Genomic DNA, 20,596 nt, shown 5'->3' on the forward strand with positions numbered 1-20,596 from the left:
GACAATACAGTCTCTACTAGTGACTTTGTTGCTCCTTTTCGTCATTCTGCCTTTGGGTTATCCTCTTTCTCAGTGAAAGCTATTATTCACTGGAACACTCTACCAGCAGACGTAAGGATGTGCACATCTATTGTCATGTTTAAATTAAAACTAAAATCTTATTTAAAATCATCTCAAATCTGTAAACACTGACACAGTTGTGGTTTAACTCAACGTTATCTTTACTGTTCTTTTTTGGCTCTTATAGGATTGTGTATAACTAATGATTACTGTGCTTGTTGTTTTGTTTTTATGTTTATTTGTGATTATGATTACCTACCAAGGGACCGCGGATGAAAACTAGCCATTGGCTAAATTCGGTACAATACATGAAATGGAAATATTTATGTTAAAATTGTACACGGTACAATTTTCTATGTAAAAACAAGGGGAAAAATGGAAAGCAAATGCCATTTTCATTAAATGTATAATAAATGCATATACACTTTTGAAGTTGTAAAAGTAAAACTAAAATTAAAACCATAAAAACAGTTATGTTACTTGAAATAAAATAAACATTAACTGAAATAAAATATTCAAAAAATGTATTTTCAGCCAGTTGCCAAGGCAACATTTCTCATTTAAATTTAGTTTAACTTCATGTACTAAAATAACTACAACTAAAATAATTATAAACACTTAATACAATTTTATTTCTATATATGTCTATATAGTTTTAATACAACTATATAGACATAAAAAAACTACTAAAAAGGACAGAAATACACAACAAAAACCTTCGCTAAAAATGAATGAAAATGGAAAATATAAAAACTGATTCAAAATGTTAATAAAAACTAATAGTATATCAATGATACTAAAATAACACTGGTACATTTTACAAGAAAATATTAATTCAGTCATAAAAAATTCACATTTAATTCATTGTGCTGCTTTATAATTATTTGTGAAATTTATTAGCAATTTTAACTGAAATCCTATTTTTTCAGTGCACATTTTAAGCATTTGATTTAGATAATTCAGAGCTTTTTGTGCCACAACAAACAGAATTCTTGTCATATTTAGAGCCTAATATCAACACATTTGAATCTTCCTAGCAAAATCAGAGAAAGGCTTTCACTGTTGTTATTGAATCCAGAAAGGGGATACGCCTGCAGATGCTACTGACACTCAAATCAGAGCAATTAACCGCAGCAGCGATGCCCTTCCAGCAGACCTGTGCAGACAGCTGTTATGTGCATTAATCCTGTGCAGACACACTCCAGCCCCCCCGTCACTGCTAATTATAGCACAGCTCACTTTACATGAGCAAAAAACAAATAAAAAATATTACTCATTACAAGAACTTTTGCAAAAGCACAATGACCAGTGAACTATTCTATAAGAGTCAATGCATTATGTATCATGTATATGATTTACTGCCTCCGGAACTGTTATGACATGCCAAACTAAAATAGAAACTGACTCTGTCTGGACAAACATATACATAGCTGGATGCAATTTTACTCCATAGTTAAGCATATTAAAAAGTGAGTGCCTTGCATGCATATAATGAAAGCATTAAGTGGGATAAATAAGTCATTAGACAACAAAGTGCTTTACCTTTGACTTGTGTGAATGTCCACAACGTCTAGATCTACTGCACCTGCTTATAAACCACTTAATTCCAGCTGGCCTGAGTGCAGCTGCCACAGCCTTTTCCTAGTCTTCAGCAAAGCTAACCTTGGAGTTTACAGCAGCAACGCAGTGACTGCCCGCCAGTAAAGCAGAAACATTTGTCAGCGTGTCGGTGGCAGGTTATTTGAGGGAGGTGGAGGGTTTGAAGCGTGTGCCAGGGAACGATCGCTCCTCATTGGCCGGTGAGAATGCTGTCAGGAGAAGGGTGACACCTTTGTGAAGCACCTACAACAATCTGAAATAGTGCATTATGGGTGTTAAAGGAATAGTTCACCCACAAATGAACATTTGCTGGAAATGTACTCACTATAGGTCATCCAATCCAACCCAAACTCACTCTTAGGTCATCCAAGATGTAGATGAGTTTGTTTCTTCATCAGATTTGTAGAAATGTGTCTCTGCATCAGTGTCTCAGCAATGGATGCTCTGCAGTGAATGGGTGCCGTCAGAATGAGAGTCCAAACAGCTGATAAAAACATCACAATAATCCGCACCACTCCAGTCCATCAGATAACATCTGGAGAAGACAAAAGCTGAAACATCTATCATGAAGATGTTTTTAACGAAAATATGAGTCCATAATCCATAATAACGCCATAAGTCCATAAGTGGTCTGGTCTGAATCAGGAGAAAAATCTGCACAGATCAAGCACCGTTTACAAGACAAAACAGCTCTAAATGAATATGTGGCTGGATTTTGATGTGAGAGACAACAGGAGATGGACTTTTTCACTGGAGGAGCATTATTATGGACTCAGAAGTAACGGTTTGAAGTTAAAAACATTTTAATGATGGATTTGTTTCTTTTGTCTTAAATGATGGACTGGAGTGGTGTGGATTATTGTGGTGTTTTTATCAGCTGTTTGGACTCTCATTCTGACGGCACCCATTCACTGCAGAGCATCCACTGCTGAGACACTGATGCACGACATTATTTTCATGACAATTGACTCTAAACATCTCATTATTATAGAGATTATAGATATAGATATATGGTCAGAATTGTTGGTACTCTTGGTAAATATGATCAAAGAAGGCTGTGAAAATAAATATGTATTGTTAATCCTTTTGATTTTGATTTTTGTTTTTAATTCACAAAAATCTAACCTTTCTTTGGAGAATAAGAATTTCAAATAGGGGGAAAATTTTCCCTCTAATACACATTGGTCACAATTAACTGCACCCTTTTATTCAATACTTTTTGAAACCTCCAAAATAGCATAGCAGTTTTCTCCTATAATGCCTGATGAGGTTAGAGAACACCTGACTTCAGAGATATTTTACTCATGAGAATTTCTAGGGGAACTAATAATTGTGTCCAACGTGTATTTTGAGAAAAAAAAGAATTTCCCCCATTTTCAATTGTTTTAATTACATAAATGTTAGATTTATGTGAATTCTTAAAATAAGAGATCGTTAATAATGCAGGTTTATTTTCACAGCCTTGTTTGATCATATTTACTGAGCGTACCTACAATTCTGATCATGATTGTAGATGTTTAGAGACCTGTGAACAAACAAATAAAACATTCAGAGCTGAGCACAACTAGAAAAAAACTCATATTCTCTACAAGATTTCATTCTTTTCCAGGTTTGGAAATGAAATATAAAATTTCCTGATATTTCCAAGTTTTCTATGAGAAACTGGGAAGTCCATGAATAACATATTCAACTTAACGTATTGTCCTGTTTGAGGACAATTAATTTTTCATTAAATTATTACATGACAATTATCTCTATTGCAATGCAAAACATACACTGTAATGCTTTTAGATTTTAACTATAATACAAAACAATAGAAAATTACAAAAATAAGTGAGATCATATTTAATGTGTTAATAACTGATTATTTTCAAATTTTACTCATTTCATACACTTTTTTTTGTAACGAGGTTATAATGAAATTCTCGTAAGAGATTATTTTACACATACAGCTTTAGTTTAACCTTTAGTCTTTAAGATGAGTTAAACAGAAATTAGTCAATATGATCAATGTTTTGCTTCCTTGCACCGTTTAATCATTTTTATTAAGCCAGAAACAATATTAGAATAACATTATATAATGCCTAAATATACTCCATATACTTTGAAATATGAAAATATATGAATAAAATGTGCATTAACTAATGATCTATTTAACATTATATAACTTAATACTGCTTGTTAATGCCTCACTGTAAGTTATTAACAATTTTAATGTCAGTCATGAGTTAAAAAAGATTTGCTTCCTTTTTGCATTTTTTATTAAGCCATAAATGATATTATGATAACATTACTATATAATGCTTATATTATACCTCACATACATTCAAATATGAAAATGAATTAATGAAATGTGCATTAACTAATGATCTATTTAGCATTATATATATATATATATATATATAATATTGCTTTTTAATGACTTAATGAGAGTTATTACACACAATTCTTGTTTCAGTGTCATGAGTTTATTTCAGATAAATTATTAGCAGCCCTTTATATCACACCTGTATTTCAGACGTCCTTTATCTGTGGTGTTTTTCACAAACTTTTCAGCTTCCAGATTTAATGTGACTTTTTTTTTTATCTTGAAAAAAACAGCTGTCATAAATGATTTACTTATATTTTACATTTCACTTAAAAAGGAGTAAAGGCGAACAGTCAAAGGCACGTTATTATTAGGTAAAAAGGTCATCACGTGTCAACTAAAACTGTTTAAAACTACAGTAGTGATCCTAAAATAAAAAAAGAAAATAATTGGTAAAATTCTGGATTTTGAATACCTTCATTCATCACCTAGTAAGACATTCTGGATCCAACATCATGTTACTGCAGTCTATAGCCATCCTTTCTGAAATCACAGCAAACCGGATGATTTGACTGAACGACAAGAGAGGACAAGGGGAAAACAGCCCGCTTGATAGAATAAATCAACCTGGAAATATGATAAATACTGTGAAACAAATCCAGAACAAGAGAAAAGAGGCAATCCCACAAAGGCCGTAGATGATGCTCATGTTTGTGTAACGCTTTTATGAACTCTCAAAATAACTGAGAATTCCCAAAGGACTGTATGAAGAGATAAAGTGTCTCTGTATCAGATAAAGTCTGTTGTGAAGTGATTGTTAATGAATTACGTAGGCTTGAATTGCAGCAGCTTGTCGGCGAGTGCTTCGTGATCACAGGCGTGTTTGTGTCTTCTCACTGAAGTCCACGTCGCTGTCACGATTCTTCACTCGCTCGCTTCCGCGACTGATCGCCCCTGTGAAACAGGTGAAGTCAGTCATGTGATCTGCCATCATTTACAGATACAGCTTGAGGTTTGCAGACAGCGGTACCTGGAGAAGCCGTTGTGAAAAAGCTCCATCTGTAGTTTTTTATCTTGATCCGCGTAATGCGGGAGCTGAGATTCAAGAGCAGGAGGATCGATCTGAGGAATGAATCTAGAGAACAGAGCCGGAGCAAGAGGAACCCAGTCTATGAGGAAACACATAAGATCAAACAACACAATGCATCTTGACTTAAAATGCACTACTTAAACTACTCTGGTGCATTTTAAAAAGAAATGTGTTAGAAGTGGAAATTGTTGGCTTGAAAACCATTTTAATTTGTTTCCAAACGAACTTGTGATTATTGTGCATTCAGAACAACTCTGAACAGCGATTTAATTCAGTAACTTCTTAAAATGCATTTATAGGGCTGTTTATCCCTTCATTTTTTTCACATTTGGTTATGTTGCGTTATGTTAAACTGCTTTAAATTACTTTTTTCCCACATAAATCTACACCCCACTCACCAGAATGACAAAGCACAAACCGGATTTATCACAACTTTGCAAATGTATAAAAAATAAATTGGGAAGTCGTGGCCTAATGGTTAGAGAGTCGGACTCGTAATCCAAAGGTTGTGGGTTCGAGTCTCGGGCCGGCAGGGATTGTAGGTGGGGGGAGTGAATGTACAGCGCTCTCTCCACCCTCAATACCACGACTGAGTGCTCATTTGCAACAGTTATGCTAACAACAATAAAAAGACATTTATGCCATTAAAACAGCGACATCTGACAGACACCGTCACGGGAACATCCCAGCTGAAGATAATGAGGAAATTACATTGCTCCCTTTGCCAAGTGCATTCCAAACGACTAAATAATGGCCACAGCCATATCACCCTGCAGCCCAAGACCGGTTGCCCACTGAAGCTAATCAGGGTTGAGCTGGTCAGTACCTGGATGGGAGACCTCCTGGGAAAACTAGGTTGCTGTTGGAAGAGGTGTTAGTGAGGCCAGCAGGGGGTGCACTTGATTGGCTCAATGACTCTCTCTCCTCTCCACCTGTAGTTGGTTTGTGGTGAGCGCACTGGCGTCGTTGTGCTGTGGCTGCCGTCGCATCATCCAAGTGGATGCTGCACACTGGTGGTGGTTGAGGAGAGACCCCCCACATGATTGTAAAGCGCTTTGGGTGTATGGCAATACACAATAAAGCGCTATATAAATGCATCATTCATTCACCCTGCTCACTCCAAGGAGATAGGGATGGAATTTGCCCCGTGAACAATATGAAACAACAAATATATTGTTGTAAATGAATACAAAAAGTCCTGGTTGTCAGACTCTGTGGAACAGGTTCTTAGTGAATTTAAAGAGAAAAATGAAGTGAGTTCGGAGAAAAGCTCCAGCATCGTTTGCTTGCAGATGTCTCTTGGATTGATATTTTGTATGCAACCATGCAATTAAATTTAAGTGGCTAAAGTGTCCGAATAGTTTTTGGGGTCATTGTAAATGTTGCTTTTTTTATTTATTTATTATTTTTTTCTTTTAAGAAAGCAGCTACAGCTTAACCTACATCTGAAAATAAATACACAGATAACAGAGCTATGTTGTACTGGAGAAATGTTTGGTTATGGAAATGCTGCATGCAAACAGACCGACAAGCAAATGATGACGTCACTCTGACACAAAACAAACCCGCTGTAACTGTAATTCAGTACATGAGTACAGATCAGTCAGAATAACAAACACAGAGCGATGCATAGAGACATTTAAACTTCAACAGAGTCAACTCACACCTGCATCACAACCACAATCCTCTCACCTGGCCGGAGGGCGTAAAGACCTTTCACAACACTCGCCATACTTGATGGTTTGACTTGAAACGGCATGGAATGAGCCTTTTTAAGAAGAGCTGAGAAAAAAACAAACATATGAATTAATATATTTACAAAATGCATTGCTAAGTCAGAAAACTGTGTTAGATTTGCGCTCACGCAGCAGCGTGCTGACGTGTTTCTCTGCTACGTGATCGGAGAGGAGCTTCATGAGATCGTCCCGCAGGTCGCGGTTCAGCTTCGTCTCAATGTAGAACTTGTTCTTTAACAAAATCAGGTTAAAATGCAGATAAATGAAAACAACTAAAAACATGGAAAGGGTCATGATAACAATTATATTCAAAAACACAGAGTATTGCCTTTTTTTTTTCATTATTTTTGTCAGAACAAGGTACATTGCAAGTATTCAGTGGTACTTTCAAAGGCATTCATTTTTGAGTATTGGTATTTTACCATATAGATGAAGACGGGAACGATGCAGTGCAGGGCAGCGGTGTACTGCGTCAGAGCCAGGTTAAAGCTATCAATCAAATGTTCTGGTGGGCTGGCCTTCAGAAGAGACGACACAACAGCATTTTATTCATTTTTCAAATTGAGGTATTTATTGTAAAAAAATAAATAAATAAATATATATATATATATATAATAATACATTAGAAAAATTATAAAAACAATAATAAAATAGAAAATAAATGAATAAAAATATACAAATTATCGTTCATTTAGGCATTTATTGCTTTGCTTTTTTCAAGAAGAAAACAATAGAAAATTAATAAAAATGTATAACAATAATACAATAGAAAAGTAATAAAAAGTATTTTTATTAACACATTTTAACAACAAATTTAGGCATCACTGCTTCCTTTTTCTAAAAAAAAAAAAAACATCTAATAGAAATTATAAAAAAAAAAAAAAAAAAAAAAAAAAAAAAAAAAAAATTATATATATATATATATATATATATATATATATATATATATATATATATATATATATATATGTTAACAAAAAATTTATTTTATGACAAATTATATTTAATTTAGGCATTCATTTTGATTTAAAAAAACTGAATTATTAATACATTAGTATAATAGGAAAATAATACAATTAATAAAAATGTAATAAAAATGTGTAAAAACATATTTGAAGAAAAGTTATATGCATTTTAGACATTTATTTTGCTTCTTATAAAAAAAATAAAAATAAAGTCTTGATAAAATAAAAAGCCCAATGTCAAAAAATCATGTTTTTGGTTAAAAACTGTGTGAACAAAGACGACTTTATTAACATTTTCAAATAAATTCTAAAAATGTATATCAATGTATAAATCACAAACATCATATGACTGTGAAAGAATGATTTCATTGTGGTAGATCTGAAAGCTCAGTTTATTTACCCACAACAGAAGCACTACAAGCAGGTTGAGATGCGTCTGTGCACTGACCTGTAGCTCAGAAGACACTCGCTCTAGATGAGACGTGATCTTCCACATCAGCTCGTTGTAGAGCAGCTCTGAGTGCTGTTGGAAGAAGAACAGAAGGACGTATTAAAACACACACGAGCAGCATGTTCGGACTCGTTCAGGAGCGAAGCAGCACTGAGCTGTAGATCTGCTCGTATGAGATGGAGATGTGGTCCATGGGGCTTTGAGTGAGCAGATGCTCAATGGCTCGCTCTAGTTTTGGCCAGTAAACCGTCCTGTACTCTTCTGCTGTCATCACGTTCAAGACTAGACATGGGCACACAAACAGAAGCAATGCTGCTGAGGGAAGCTTTTCCTGAACTACTCTCTATCGCTTACACAAACAGTATGGATACTTTTACTCAGCAAGTAAAAGTGATAGTAAAGATATGTTGTTAGAAAATATTTCTATTTTGAATATGCTGTTCTTTTTAACTTTTTATTGATCAAAGAATCCTGAAAAAGGTATCACAGGTTCCCAAAAAAATTAAGCAGCACAACTTTTTCCAACATTGATAAGAAATGAGAATACTTCTGAAGATCATGTGACACTGAAGACTGGAGTAATGATGCTGAAAATACAGCTTTGATCGCAGAAATAAATTACAGTTTAAAGTATATTAAAATAGAAAACTGTTGTGTTAAATTGTAATACTATTTCACAATATTACTGTTTTTTTCTCTATTTTTGATCAAATAAATGCAGACTTGATGAGCAAAAGATACTTCTTTAAAAAACATTAAAAATCGTGCTGATTCCAAACTTTTGAACGGAAGTGTAAATAAATAAATAAATATAAACGACATAATTCAAGGAAAAAAGAAACATAAAAAACAATACAAAATCAATAAAATTAAATAAATGAAAAGTAATTTTTATGAACATATTTGATTAAATTCCATTTAATTTATGCATTGATTAATATTATTAAATAAATGAATAGAACCGTCTGAAAAATTAATAAAAAAGAAAATAATACAATTATTTAAAACAAAACAAAAAGCAATTTTTAGGAACAAATTTTAATAACAAACTACATTTAATTTAGATATGTATTTTTTGCTATTTTTTTATTACAAAACTATACAAATTAATTTAAAGTTCATATCAGTATATTACATTTATGAAACATTTACATAATTTATCAAATATTTTATAAATATTATACTATTTAAAAATAATTATGAATACAGAGAGAGAGAGCTTTTAAATAGCTTTAAAGGATGGTGTTTCCATCTGACTCATCATTAATGTGGTATTCTGTTCATTTAGTCATTCAGCAGATGCTTTTATCCAAAGCGACTTACAAATGATGATATGCAAGTGCTATAACAAGCGAGGTTTGTTTGTTTTCTAAATGATATAATAAATCAGAAGAAAGCAGACAGAAGGACTCCGCTGCTCGGATTGAGTCTGCAGGTTACTGCAGGTGTGTTGGTGACGTCACTCTCACCTGCGCAGGACAGGTATGATTCTCATCCTCCATCAGCAGCAGTCCATATCAGCTCAAACCCGCTTCAGCTCAGCGATGGCAGACGCATGTTCACCGCTTCGGCTTCACTCCTGTTTGTTTTCGAAGCGAGATTCAAAACAACAGTCCGCGTGTCAAAATAAAAGTCCGTCGTTGGCATAAATATCGAATATTTAATTTGATAAATGAATCATTTATTTATCAGTCAGTAGGTTTGCTATCCCTCAGACATTATATTTACATTACATTTATGCATTCAGCAGACGCTTTTATCCAAATATGACCCTGACCACAAAAACAGTCATAAGGGTCAATTTTTGGAAATTGAGATTAATACATCATCTGAAAGCTGAATAAATAATATTTAGCTGAGATACAACTATTAGAAAATATTGAGAAAATATCCTTTAAAGTTGTTCAAATTAAGTTCTTAGCAATGCATATTACTAATTAAAAAATTAAGTTTTGATATATTTATAGTAGGAAATTCACTAAATATCTTCATGGAACATGATCTTTATTTACATTTAGCAGAGGCTTTTATCCAAAGCGACTTACAAATGAAGACTTATTTAATATCCCAATGATTTTTGGCATAAAAGAAAAATAAGATTTTTTGAGCCATACAATGTATTGTTGGCTATTGCTTCAAATATTGCTGTGCTACTCATGATTGAGGACAATAAAGCAATCAAAACCAACAGAGCAAACATAAAATTAATTTTCATATCTTGCTTTTCTACTGAGCTTTAAATTAATTAAATACTCTAAGTCATAATGGATTTGTTATATGCAACTATATAAATAACAGGCTGATTACAATTGTTATTTTAAAAAATAATACCATATTAATAAAAGATTATTATAATAAAAAGCAATTTTATGAGCACAAAATTCCATTTAATTTAGGGACTATTAATGCATTTTTATTAATAAACATGTTCAAATATGTTCTGCAGGTCTTAATGGATTTATTGGCTTTTTTAAACACACTAGCTAGATCTATTGCTTAACTACAACAAAGCTCATATTTAAAACTATATTTATATATTCAAACAAGCATTTTCTTCCAAAATAAGGCTGCAAAGTCAGTTATTTCATCAAGGATTATTTACTTAGTAACACTCAATTTTTGCTAGTTGCCTGCAGTCCAGGTTCATCAAGATGCTCTTTAGTCATCTATTACATCCTTGAACTTAAAACTATAATTGAATGTGCTTTAATAAACTACATAAAACTTGTAACCTCAAACGCGCAGTAAATGTAGAATACAGTACATACTTTAAAAAAATACAACTGTATGAAATAGTTTAGAAATGCAACTATGATGAGGCCTACACGAGCCTCTGCTTAAACACAGCTTCCACCGATCTTTCTGCAAACTCTTCAATATCTTATTACCAAGCTAAATACTTCGCTATCATTCTTAATTAAAACTTGCATGCATCACGTGCAGTGTTTCGCTCAAGCACGAGTCAAAAATGATACACTGGCAGAGTCTGTATTTGGTGACAAAAGTATTAATTTACTCTTTTGCAGCATTGCCAATCTGCACGAACAAACAAAATCTGACATGAAAATTCTTGTTTTTGAACATGAAAGAAATGAGATTAAGAATAAACAACCAAAACTGCATCAACTGCTCGAATCATGAAGTCGTGTTGCTCTTATAACTTTACAGTGTTATAAAGATTTTAATGCCAGGTCAACAAGAGCAGGAAAAGACACTGCATTTAAAAAAACAATCAACATCAACAGGCATATTAACCAAAAACTGATTCAGAGATTGAGAAGTGCTTAAGGACAGGAATTACAAGAGTGTGAATGCATGTAAATAATGTCTTTCTAGAAGCTTAAAAACTGAAAACTAATGGAAAACATCAGTTTGATGACTATCAAACTTTACTGGGTATAAAAGACTTCAACAGTAGGCTGGCCGTAGCTGCCAAATGTCTGAAAATGCCACAGTTTGGTGCACATGCTGGACACATTGACCAGATCCAACAAGGAACTTGTGAAAAACATGAAAAGGATACGGAAAACGTGATCTTTGGTTTGAAAATCATTCCCTTTTTTTTTTTATCCCAAGCGATTACATGGCAAGTTCAATTCTCAGGCAGAGACATTCACCAGAATTAAACGTATGTTTTACATCTAAAAATGCAAAAATACAAAAAGACTGACCAAAAGAAAGGTTTATAAGCCGGACAAAAGAAAGAAGTCGCATGCATAAGACATAACAGGGAAGGAGGAAATACAAAAATATATAAAACAGACTTGAGCACATTAAATGCAGCTAGTGCTAGTGAGTTATTGTGTGGTCTGTAGGTCTGTTTCTGCTGTGCAGTCTGTTTGAAGGCGTTTGTGTTCACTGTCCTGTACTGTCTCTGCGAGGCCGTTTTTGTCCGTCACCGGCGCGCCGTCTTCCTCCACGTCGCTGTCTTCATTTTCCAAAGCGTCCGTGCTGCAGCGAGAGCCGTCACTGTCACTGCCGCAGGAACTGGACGTCTCGTCCTCTGAACTCGAGTAAACCTCGGCGCCGTGGAAAACGTAGCGATTCGGTGCTTGAAATAAATACTGCGAGGCTGCAAAAAACAGAAAAATAACTGATGACATTGTGCGTGCAATGAGTGCTTGAAAACTTTCCAGAAAGAAATATCTGATAGCTTTGGTTTTAAGCATCTTGTATATGAACAGTGACGTCCTAATGTGATTTAACACGTAACATTTAACATTTTTTAACACGCAATATTTAATCGTTCAAAAATAACAATCTAAATAAATAAAATAAATATAATAAAAAACATTTATCATAAAAACTATATATTAATATATAAATTAATATCATAAATATATTACATAAAAATATTATAAAAAATATAATACATAACATTTATAATAAAATAATTGTGTGCATGCATGCAATATATAAGTGCTGTCAAACGATTAATCACATCCAAAATAAAGTTTGTTTACATAATATATGTGTGTACTGTGTTTATTTATTATGTATATATAAATACACACCAATGCATGTATATTTTTAAGAAAAATATGTTACATTTATATATTAATTATATTTATATAAAATATAAATTATTTGAATAAATATATACATGTAAATATTTTCTAAATATCTACTGTACGTGTGTGTATTTATATATACATAAACAGTACACACAGATATATTATGTAAATAAAAATTATTTTGGATGCAAAAAACTAAAAGTATATAAATATAATATAAATTACATAAATATACATACAAAAAACATTTGTATTAAAATACATGATACATACACACACACACATATATAATAAAATATAATAAAAATGTCTAGATATAATTAAAAAATATATTGTATAATATAAATATAGTACATAAAGAATTATGCTTTTTAATTTTGATTAAAGTTTAATTTGATCATTTTTGTGTAATTTGCAATAAAATGCACTAATAAATCATTCTTAATAACAGCAGGAACATCTAAAGAAAATAAAAAAAATAAAAGATTTTACCTCCGAGTCGTTTGCTGATTGGACTCTGACAGATTCGGCTTCTCCAGCACCGTCTCCGCAATTCAAGATGTTGATAATCTGCTGTTTCTTCCTCCTTCAGGTCATCAGTAGTGTCCAGTGCTTCTGAAGCGTCACGCGCTGCTCTCCTCTCCGGACAGGGACTCGCTGTCTGTGGAGAATGCTCTTTTGGGTTGGAGTCTAACTGGTCTGTGTTAGTTTCCGGTAACGGCTCTGGATGAGGGCTTGTTTCTCTGGCTGCTGGGGAAGATGCTGTTTGCGGTTCCTTCTTCTCGGGAGACAGTGAATTCTGACATTCAGTGATTGAGACGTCCTCTGACGCTCCTGTGACGGGCCCCTGAGCGTGATCTCCAGGCCCCTGAGTGACTGTGGACGGGCTCGGAGCGGACGGTTTCTCCGTGATCTCGCCGAGACGGGACGAGTTGAAGCACAGCTGCTCGAAGTCGCCCTCCAGACGATGGCAGAGTTCGTTCACGATGACGTCACAGTCTCCGAGCAGCTCCACGTCGAAGTTCAGGTGCGGCAGCGGCTCGCGGTTGATCAGGACTTGAGGCACGTCATGAGGTATGGAGCCTTCAGAGAGACACGCATTCACAAAACAAATATCATTTCACTGTGTGACCCTGGAGCACAAAACCAGTCATAAGTAGCACAGGTATATTTGTAGCAATACAATACATTGTATGGGTCAAAATTATCCATTTTTCTTTTATGCCAAAAATCATTAGGATATTAAGTAAAGATCATGTTCCATGAAGGTATTTTGATAGTTAATATATCAAAACTTAATTTTTGATTAGTAATATGCATTGCTAAGGACTTCATTTGAACAACTTTAAAGGAGATTTTCTCAATATTTAGATTTTTTTGCACCCTCAGATTCCAGATTTTCAAATAGTTGTATCTCAAGTCAAATATTGTCCTAACAAACCATACATCAATGGAAAGATTATTTTTTCCTCTTGAATAGTAAATAAATGAATAAATCTCTTCAAAAATTGACCCTTATGACTGGTTTTGTGATCCAGGGTCACATACGTTTTCCATACTAGGGTTCATGAGTTGATGAAAAGTATTAAATCATAAAAAGGGTATATTTAAATAAATACATTTAAAATTAAATAACACTTGCCAAAAAAAAAAAAAAAGAATATTATTAAAAGAATATTTAAAAACATTATAAAAAGCATATTTCATGAAATTACATAATGTGGGCAATGAGTTTTTGAAAACCTTAAACAAATATATATCGGACTGCTTTGGTTTTAAGCATCTTCTACATGAACATTTTTAAAAAATAAAATATATTTTTTAAATAAAAATAATAAAAATAACATTCATTTAAATTTTTATAAATTAAATAATATATATATACACACATGCATATATATACACACACACACACACACACACATTACATTTATTTAAATAAATTACAAAAAAAACTAAATACAAATTCAATACTTAATCATATTAAAGTGTACATTGTATAATATTCAAAGTATATTGTTTAATAATATTAAAAAGTATACACGAAATTACAGCATGTATGCAATCAATCTTAAAACAAAATGTAACAATTATTTTAAAAAAAGGGATTTAAGAATATTTTAGAAGTATATTTAAAAATAATATAATAAAAAAAAGAAAAAGGGAATTACCTTGTTTACCTGCATGTCATTTGACAATTAATAAACACAAGAGAACGGTGAACATGCAAATGTGTTGTTAAATAATTGAAAAATAATAACTCAGAGGGATTAAAATAAGAAAATATTTTAGGTCAAAGGGGTTTAGCTGACAAAAATGTTTGGGAATCACTGATTATACCATCTTTAGTATCCGTTAAATTGCTGGTTAAGCTTCAAAAACAATATTCTTCATCTGAAAACACTCAAATCTCATTTGCGCTTGTGCATATTCAAATGTAGGGAATAAAGAAGAATTACTTTGAGTCTCTCAACCTGACCTGATGCATCATATCTGAATATACTCAAAACAGAATATACTCCTAACCGAAAAGGTTCTGAGTTATCATGATATGATCAAGTGCAACAGCTTTATTTTTACACCCAAAAGCAACCCAAATTACTGCAGACACAGAAAATCACAGAAAAAAAAACAAGAGGTGGAACGTACTGGGTATGAGAGCCACTGGCCGAACTTTCAGCGAGGAGCCGATGACGATGAGAAGATCCACCTCATCTTTATCCTGCTTCATGGCTCTGTGGAAAAATTCTGGAAGGTTCTCGCCAAAGAAGACAATGTCTGGTTTCATGATGGCGTACGGGACATCTGACGGACACCTCGGACAGTGAGGAACAACCTGCAACAGAACAACACGGTTTCACCAGCCGCAACACAACTGCAAGCACATATTAAAGGAATAGTTCTCTCAATAATGTCATTTTCAGCTAATTTTACTCAACTGTCCAAGATTAGGATGAGTTTGTTTCTTCATCAGGTTTGGAGAAATGTGTCTCTGCATCAGTGTCTCAGCAATGGATGCTCTGCAGTGAATGGGTGCCGTCAGAATGAGAGTCCAAACAGCTGATAATAACTTTAAACCATTGCTTCCAGATAAATTATGAGTCCATAATTTATAGCGAAAAAGTCCAAGTTATTTTGGACTGTTTTAACTTATAAACAGTGTTTAATGTTGATCTGTGTAGAGTTCTCTCCTGATTCAGACTAGACCACTTTTTCACTGGAGGAAGCATTATTATGGATTATGGACTGGTATTTTAACAATTAAGTTAAAAATATCTTAATGATGGATTTGTTTCTTACAAACATGCAGTTTTTGTCTTCTCCAGATGTTAACTGATGGACTGGAGTGGTGTGGATTATTGTGATGTTTTTATCAGCTGTTTGGACTCTCATTCTGACGGCACCCATTCACTGCAGAGCATCCATTGCTGAAACACTGATGCAGAGACACATTTCTACAAACCTGATGAAGAAACAAACTCTTCCTAATCTTGCATGATCTGAAGGTGATCACATATTCAGCAAAGTTTCATTTTTGGGTGAACTATTCCTTTAAATTTTCATACTCAAGCATACCTGGTTGAATATATCCTCCCTTATGGCTTCACAGTCAACCTTGTGTTTACAGACAAGACAGGAAGCAGTCGCAAAGGAACCTAAAATAATTAGTAAAAGACAGAGGATAATGAAAGGGTCTAGATACTGACAGAATAATGAATATCTAGGTTTAAATGAGGAATTAGGAGCAGATTTACCATGACACTGAATGATCTTCTGGATTCCAGCCGCCTGCTCCAGTGTGTCGATATTCTGAGTGTAGTTCCTCAGTAACCTTCCCTTCTTATCCAGCATTGATATGAACCTGTGACACGGAGACGGCTGGAACTGTCCTGGGTAGATTTCCTACAGTATAAGCAAACAGAGAATATTGTTAATTATGCAGTTTTTATACATAAATGTATGCAAATGCATAAATGTAAATGACAAGACAACTGCTGAATAGGGTAAACATTTTAACTAACAGATCTGGTACTTTCCCCGGATGATTAAGACAATTGTTTTCAACTACAAGTTTTCTGAAATGTTACATTTTGATATGCAAACAGTGCATTATATAATTAAATATCCAATAATTTGCATAAATTTCCAGAACGGAAATCTGAACATTCAGGTTCAAAATTCTTGATTGATTTTGTTTACATGTTAGAGTTAAAGGGGTAGTTCACCCAAACATGAAAATTCTGTCATTAATTTCTCACCCTCATGTCCTTCGTCCATCTTATTAAAAGATATTTTTGATGAAATATAAGCGCTTTCTGACCCGCCATAGACAGCAAGGCAACTGAAATGTTCCTAGGCCAATAAAAATATACTGTAAAAAAAACATTGCGTAAAAAAAAAAAACTGGCAGCTGTGGTTGCCAAACTTTTACCGTAAAAAATACGGTAGCAAAATATTATGTTTTACGGATTTAACTTAAATTAACATTTAAAAACCGTATTTCATTAACTGATATGTTAATATACCAACACACGATACTGAAATAATGCAATAAACATTAATTTAACAACATTAGATGTAACAAACAACCCTAATTTACATAACTGGTAAGAAAAAACAATGAAAAAAAAACAAAAAAAAAACATCAAATGTGAAATGTAACGCACGGAATATCAATTTAGTTTTTTTCACTGTAAATTTCACATTCTTTCACTTCCAAAAACTGTACATTACTGTAAAATTACATGTAACGTCCAACACAGTTTTTCATCATATATAGTATAGTAGGGGAACAAAAATAATGACTTTATTCAACAATTTCTTCTCTTCCGTGTCAGTTTTTGACACGCGTTCACAAAAGTACGATGCATGTGTGTGTATTCCTCTGCTTGCACACAAGGTGCAGTCGTTATTTTTGTTTTCTTTGCACACAAAAAGTATTCTTTTAGCTTCATAAAATTACAGTTGAACCACTATCTATGCAGGGTCTGAGAGCTCTCAAATTTCATCAGAAATATCTTAATTTGTGTTCAGAAGATGAACGAAGGTCTTACGGGTTTGGAACGACATCAGGGTGAGTAATTAATGACAGAATTTTCATTTTTGGGTGAACTACCCCTTTAAAAGATTTGGGGTTTCTATTTTTGTCACTCTTTAATCAGAAAATACTTTCAACAGACAGAAAAAAAAATTCACCATGTTTTAGGAGTAAAATATTGTATATCAGGTAAATGGTACATGAACAAACCCCTCTGTAAAAGCCTTCAGAATATTGATGGGAATAAAACTGTAAAGTTTGTTGTATGTAGGTTTTACTGACGTGGAAAAAAGATAAGCATTGCAATTTAAATCTACAGATGCAAATAGATCAAGTGCAATAAAATAAACACTTAAAATGGTGTTTTCCACTATGGAAGCAAAATAGACCAAATTGACCAGTGCATTAAAACTATGGGTTTGCCTGTAGTGTCTTGCATTATTTAAAAATGTATCATTACAGTAATTGTTTCCATTCTTTGCTGAAATCAAATGAGAAGGCAGTGTATCGAACCTTGGCAAATTTGAAAAAAGGCCTTGGATCTCTTCTAAAGTACTCTATGTCAAACATGGCTTGAGGATCAGGAAGGTCAGGAAAGTCCACAGCGAGTCGAGCGTATATGCCGTCTCTCGACCGAAAGTCAGGAATCCCACAAGAAACAGACACCTGTGGAGGAACAAGAGCAAGATCAATATTTGACAGACTGGACACATACTCCGAGTGCGTCTGAAAGTAAAAATCACAGACTCACCCCAGCGCCTGTGAGCACAAGTATCTTCTTCCTCTCGTTCAGGAGCCGGACGACGTCCTCTAATGTGTTGATGTCTTTGCGTTTCTTTCTTTTGGGCGGTTCTGAGATGTTGATGATGATCTGCCACAGCGTCATGTCGTCGAGATCCGGAGGAAGGACCGTTTCGGGAAGCAGGTCTTTCAAAATGGCCCTCGGGTCGGTTCCTCTCATGATGTGCTGCTGAATGAACCGATACGAGCCTAAAAGAAAACCAAGCTTTCATTTCATTCACAAAACACTTTTTACTGCCACATCAGCTTCACAGGCTATTTCATGGCAAACTAAGATACAATACAACAGTACACAATACAAAATAAAGCTGTACCACATCCTGTCAATATAAACATTAAGATGTTATCATGAGGATGTCTCGAATCTGTTGAGATGAGAATAATTTTGTGTGCATGTATGTCTAAACATCTGTCCATGTATACTATATGCACTATACGTGTTTTGGTTTAGGGCTGGGAATAATATTTTTCATTGTTTTCTTGTATTTGTATCCTGTTGTTATTGCAAAAGTTTAATAAACATTATGCAAAAAAAAAAGCAATTAGAAAACAAAGTTTTGTATATAAAGTTTTGCAGACAACTGAGGATGAAGCTAGTTAAACTGACCGATCTGTGGTTGAGGCGTCCAGTCACTGGAGCTGGCACGAGACGAGCAGTCATCATCATCCTCGTGAAGAAGACCAGGGGATGTGAAGCCATTGGGATGGACACCTTCGTCAACTAGGTCTGTGAGCAAACCACACAAAAACAGATTTCAGATTTATCTCTGTTTATATAGAGGACTAACCGCAACAATAGCAGCATAACACAACTGGCCACTACACTGCATGGGTGCTATGCACATTTTCTTTGACTTAGTGCTTATAATAATAGCTTTGTTCAAATTTAATTCTATAAATCACTTATTTTATATTTCTTTGAAGAAATTTTATTTTAATAAATAAACCAGGAATGCATGATTGATTGGTGCATGAGTGCACCAATGCATTATTATAGTGACTAAATATATTTTAATAAAGTATGTGAATAACTGTACAAATAAAGCATGAAATATTTATGGAGTTGACATGACAAGTTAAAAAAATGACAGAAGTGTGCCCCTAAAACTAATAATAATAATAATAATAGAATAGGTAAATAACGTGCAATAAATAAAAATAATAAAATAGAATTTAATTAATAAAACAATTAAGAATAAAAATATAAAAAACACTTAAAACAAAATAAGTTATTAAATAATTATTCAAAACCAACAGATAACAACAATACTATTTAATAATAGACATTTTAAACTTTATAAAATACACAAATTAAAAATAGACAACAAAATATTTAATAATAATTAAATATAATACACACTTAAACGTAAAACATTTTAAAACAAGTTTTTACAATATTAAATAATTAATCAAACTCCACATATGATAATAATAATAATTCAATAATAATACAAATATATAAATTACATAACTAAATAATAATAATTATTATAAAACCATAAAAAAGTGCTATTATATTAAATAACCATAAAAATGTAAAAACAAGGTAAAGTGAGTGTAACGTTACATGACTGTTAGCTTAGCACGAGACAAACCAATTAAACAAACTCCCAAAATAACCAGTGAATCACTGAGGACTGTATCTGTACCGGAGAACTCGGGCTCGGGGCTGTTGTTGTTGTTCAGTGAGGCCTGAGGATGGGACTCGTCCACCGGCTCAGAGTCACCGCGCGGATCCAGGAGTCTCGGTCTCTTCAGAAGCGGCTCGGCGGCGTCGGCCCGTTTATTTTCGCCGTCCGCCATCTTCGCCAGAGAGTGAACGAGCGGAGGAGGACCGAGGGAGGACTTCCGGTAATGACGTGACGTCACGAGCAGCTGGACTGCACCAGAGCCGTTGAGAAACTTATAAAGTTATTAATTTAATTTAATTTACCCAGTCTCAAGAGTTTTTAAAGAGATGGAAAATACGTTTGTATTTATTAAGCGTTAAACACACAAAATTAAAAAATAATTTAACTGGTAAAGATATATTTA

At 33.7% G+C, this 20,596-nt stretch overlaps 2 protein-coding genes across 3 annotated transcripts; both read right to left on the minus strand.

Moving 5' to 3' along the window:
* Positions 1 to 4,114: 4,114 nt before the first annotated feature.
* Positions 4,115 to 8,480, minus strand: LOC306884222 (CDK2-associated and cullin domain-containing protein 1-like; the record flags this gene model as incomplete). The annotated part of the gene is made up of 7 exons (XM_079439941.1): positions 4,115 to 4,921; positions 4,998 to 5,136; positions 6,750 to 6,839; positions 6,922 to 7,024; positions 7,216 to 7,311; positions 8,207 to 8,281; positions 8,361 to 8,480. The coding sequence occupies 7 exons, from the start codon at positions 8,478 to 8,480 to the stop codon at positions 4,882 to 4,884; spliced, it is 663 nt and encodes a 220-aa protein (XP_079296067.1). The 3' UTR covers positions 4,115 to 4,881.
* A 2,171-nt stretch (positions 8,481 to 10,651) lies between these two features.
* LOC306884398 (NAD-dependent protein deacetylase sirtuin-1-like) lies at positions 10,652 to 20,388 on the minus strand. 2 transcript variants are annotated; one of them, XR_013785436.1, is made up of 10 exons: positions 20,212 to 20,388; positions 19,170 to 19,289; positions 18,513 to 18,751; positions 18,275 to 18,427; positions 16,479 to 16,626; positions 16,300 to 16,379; positions 15,373 to 15,559; positions 13,216 to 13,806; positions 11,098 to 12,281; positions 10,795 to 10,923 (listed from the first exon to the last, which is right to left on the minus strand). XR_013785436.1 is itself a non-coding variant. In XM_079440214.1 (9 exons), exons 1-9 carry the CDS (start codon positions 20,363 to 20,365, stop codon positions 12,007 to 12,009), a joined length of 1,947 nt encoding a protein of 648 aa, XP_079296340.1. In that variant the 5' UTR covers positions 20,366 to 20,388; the 3' UTR covers positions 10,652 to 12,006. The 2 variants fall into 2 exon arrangements, 1 of the variants encoding a protein (XP_079296340.1); XM_079440214.1 differs by having other exon boundaries at positions 10,652 to 12,281.
* Between the last annotated feature and the right edge of the window lie 208 nt (positions 20,389 to 20,596).

Source organism: Barbus barbus (assembly GCF_936440315.1).
Source record: "Barbus barbus genome assembly, chromosome: 18".
Lineage (NCBI taxonomy): Eukaryota > Metazoa > Chordata > Actinopteri > Cypriniformes > Cyprinidae > Barbus > Barbus barbus.